At 54.4% G+C, this 2,695-nt stretch overlaps 1 protein-coding gene across 1 annotated transcript; it reads right to left on the bottom strand.

Annotated features, from left to right (window-relative positions):
• Nucleotides 1–1,108: 1,108 nt before the first annotated feature.
• PUNSTDRAFT_118146 (uncharacterized protein) lies at nt 1,109–2,287 on the bottom strand. The gene is made up of 4 exons (XM_007379653.1): nt 2,043–2,287; nt 1,775–1,988; nt 1,616–1,708; nt 1,109–1,562 (listed from the first exon to the last, which is right to left on the bottom strand). The coding sequence occupies exons 1-2, from the start codon at nt 2,090–2,092 to the stop codon at nt 1,802–1,804; spliced, it is 237 nt and encodes a 78-aa protein (XP_007379715.1). The 5' UTR covers nt 2,093–2,287; the 3' UTR covers nt 1,109–1,562; nt 1,616–1,708; nt 1,775–1,801.
• Nucleotides 2,288–2,695: the final 408 nt, after the last annotated feature.

Below are 2,695 nucleotides of genomic sequence, written 5' to 3'. Positions count from 1 at the left end.
CCCTGATCTGATTGATCGTTTCTCACGCGCTCAGACTGCTCTGGGCGTTACCTTTCTTACTCTTGGTGGCTTCATATCCTTCAGTTACAACCTGACGAGCGTCAAGTTTTAGCTCCTGAGCTTCTCAAGGTGTGTGTTCCGGACATTTTCATGTACCCGTTAGTTGGTTTCAATAGTATACGGCGTGTTCAAAAAAGTGTAATAAGTGTATATGTAGCGTAGCTTATGTAAAGCTATGCTACGACGCGACTGAACAGAACCGAGTGATATTGAGCAAAAGGACGACGGATACATGAGCTCTCGTAGGTAGTTTATATGTCGTTCGCTCGGAATATAGTTCTACGGGCGCCATATGGTTATACGGCGCCCTCTCAGTTGTAGTGATTAACCGCGTCCAATGGGACGCGGTGGTTACTGAATTCATCATGCCGCGGCGGCGGCTTACAAAGCGTATCAACGGTAATATTATACTACCGTTACAGATCGCCCGTGCATCGTACACGCGTTACTTTGTCACCGTAGAGGTATATCGACCTTTTACAGTCATAGCATCGACTCTTTCCTAAAGATAACAATGTCAGATCGCCTTAGTGTCCGCTTTCTATGGCCGAACAGGGTCGTGCTCTCATCGCAGCGATAAACCGACACGCGGCGGCGTGGCGGTCTCTCATACATCGACCATACGTTCCCGACACTACCGACCGCGACGAATTACCCAACGCCCCCTTCCTACTGCATTCCATTCCTCCTTCTAGCTAGGTAGCGTCGCTCGCCTACCTATTCACCTCTTTCGAATCGCCTCTAGCGCTCGAGCACATATTTCGAGATATCGTACGTGGTTTTGCGTCTCGACGCGTCCTGATCACCGTACTTCGAATGCAGAATCGTCATGCCAGAACGCGGTACCGCCACCTTTGCGGGTTACAAGATCAGCTTACCCGACGCCGAAAGATGGGCGCGGAAGCATGGCTGGCTGGCCGACGACGAGGACGGCATAGACGCGCCGATAGCAATCGCGCGGGCCTAGGACCGCGCTTGCCTGAACGGGCACGCCTCCATCCTCGTGACCGACTGGCCCAAGGCGCTGCTCAGGCGGAACGCCGACGGAGAAGACGAGGTCGCTCGCCGGGGCACGCCCATCGCCCTCATCGCGCGCCAGACGCAATACGACTCGACCGTGATGTTGTCCACCTGCCAGCCGATGGAAGAGCGCGAATCCGACCGCAAGTTCAAGGCCATACTCGAATATACGTGCATATGTGAATGAGCTCATACAACGCAGTGCACGTCGAGTACATTATAACAACAATAACAAGAGTTCAACGCCAGCTTGGGCCCCGTAGCTGCTCGAGCATCGCCTATCGTGACTTTGGGATGCATTCAACGTTGTGGCGTATGCCAGATCAACGCGTCCGAGTCTCCCCACTACGCCTATGGCCGCCTGATGACATGTTAGTCGATGCGCGTCGTGCCCTCCGATGCATAGCGTTCGTGCTCTTGATCATGTCCGTCACAGGCCATGCCGCCTTGTAGTGGTCCAGCGATGGAAAGGCCTCGGTAGTCTGCCATGCGCATACGTTTAGCTTCATCATCTCTGAGGATCGAGGGAACCCGCCTTCTCGAATACCCTCCATATGCAGCGTCCGTCTTGCTGTGCGACACGCTTTTCCTCGTCTAAAGGTCGATGTACGAGACTAGGAACGGTGTTCTGTGGAATATCCATGGGTAGCCATGAATCAGCATCGTGCGTGACCAGAGTCAAATCGCAACTTACACGCAGTTTCTTGTACGCTTCGTCGTCTCAGTCAAGAGCTTCAGATAGGGCATAACCTCTACGAAACCCGCATGCAACATCCGCGTGCGGCTTAGGAGTGATCACCTTCGCTACAGGAACAGAGGAGAGGGAGGAGTAGCGCGCTAAGTGGGAGCTCTCCGCATCTTCGTCTTGGTGCTCGCTACCGGGCCACTCAACTGAGGGAGGCGGGGCCCTGGGTAAGTTGGCTGTTGGCGAGGAAGTTACAGACGGCGAGCGATGCAAGCACCTGCTGATGTGGAGCCACAGAGTCCTCGACGACGAAGCATCTTCTTCCATTGACGGTTTGGAGGGCGCAGAGACGTAGATGTCAGCAGCATGAACGAAACCACAGACCAATGGGTGTGACGAAAAGCAGGCGAAGGTGGCGTACGGAGACCGAAGGCCAGATGTGACGCGAGCAAAGCCTGATAAGGCTAAGGTGCGTTCACACGGTTAGGTTCTCGAGCGGCACAAGCAGAGAGTCACAGATCTCGGATTGAGCACTCGAGTAAGGTAAAACAAGAAACCAAAAAGGTGAGCTCCCGACGACGAGGTCGCTTGACTTTATACCCTCGTCGTCGTCAGATGGAGCATGTGGTAGTAGAATGATAATCAAAAGGGAACGGCGCGCCAGCGCCGGCTTGCTCGAAAAGGAAATATAGTCTCGGTCCGACCTCCGGGAGAACCGGCACGTTACATCCGCCCTCCCAAAGTGGGAACCGCTTTGACCAAAAAGGAAAAATCCCGACGCTCCTTCACCGCGCCTCGCGCTCCTTCATCTTGCGCTTCTCATTACGCTTCTCCTCGCCGATCATGACACCCCTGCAGTCTTCAGCAGGGCGTAAGCGATGACCTTGCTATTCGCTCCACCGAGCCCGAGTAGATCCTCCACTCCGCCCG

The sequence above is a fragment of the Punctularia strigosozonata genome (genome assembly GCF_000264995.1).
Source record: "Punctularia strigosozonata HHB-11173 SS5 unplaced genomic scaffold PUNSTscaffold_2, whole genome shotgun sequence".
In the NCBI taxonomy this organism is placed as follows: Eukaryota; Fungi; Basidiomycota; class Agaricomycetes; order Corticiales; family Punctulariaceae; genus Punctularia; species Punctularia strigosozonata.
Note: the sequence above shows the minus strand (reverse complement) of the source record. Positions and strands in the feature narration are given on the sequence as shown.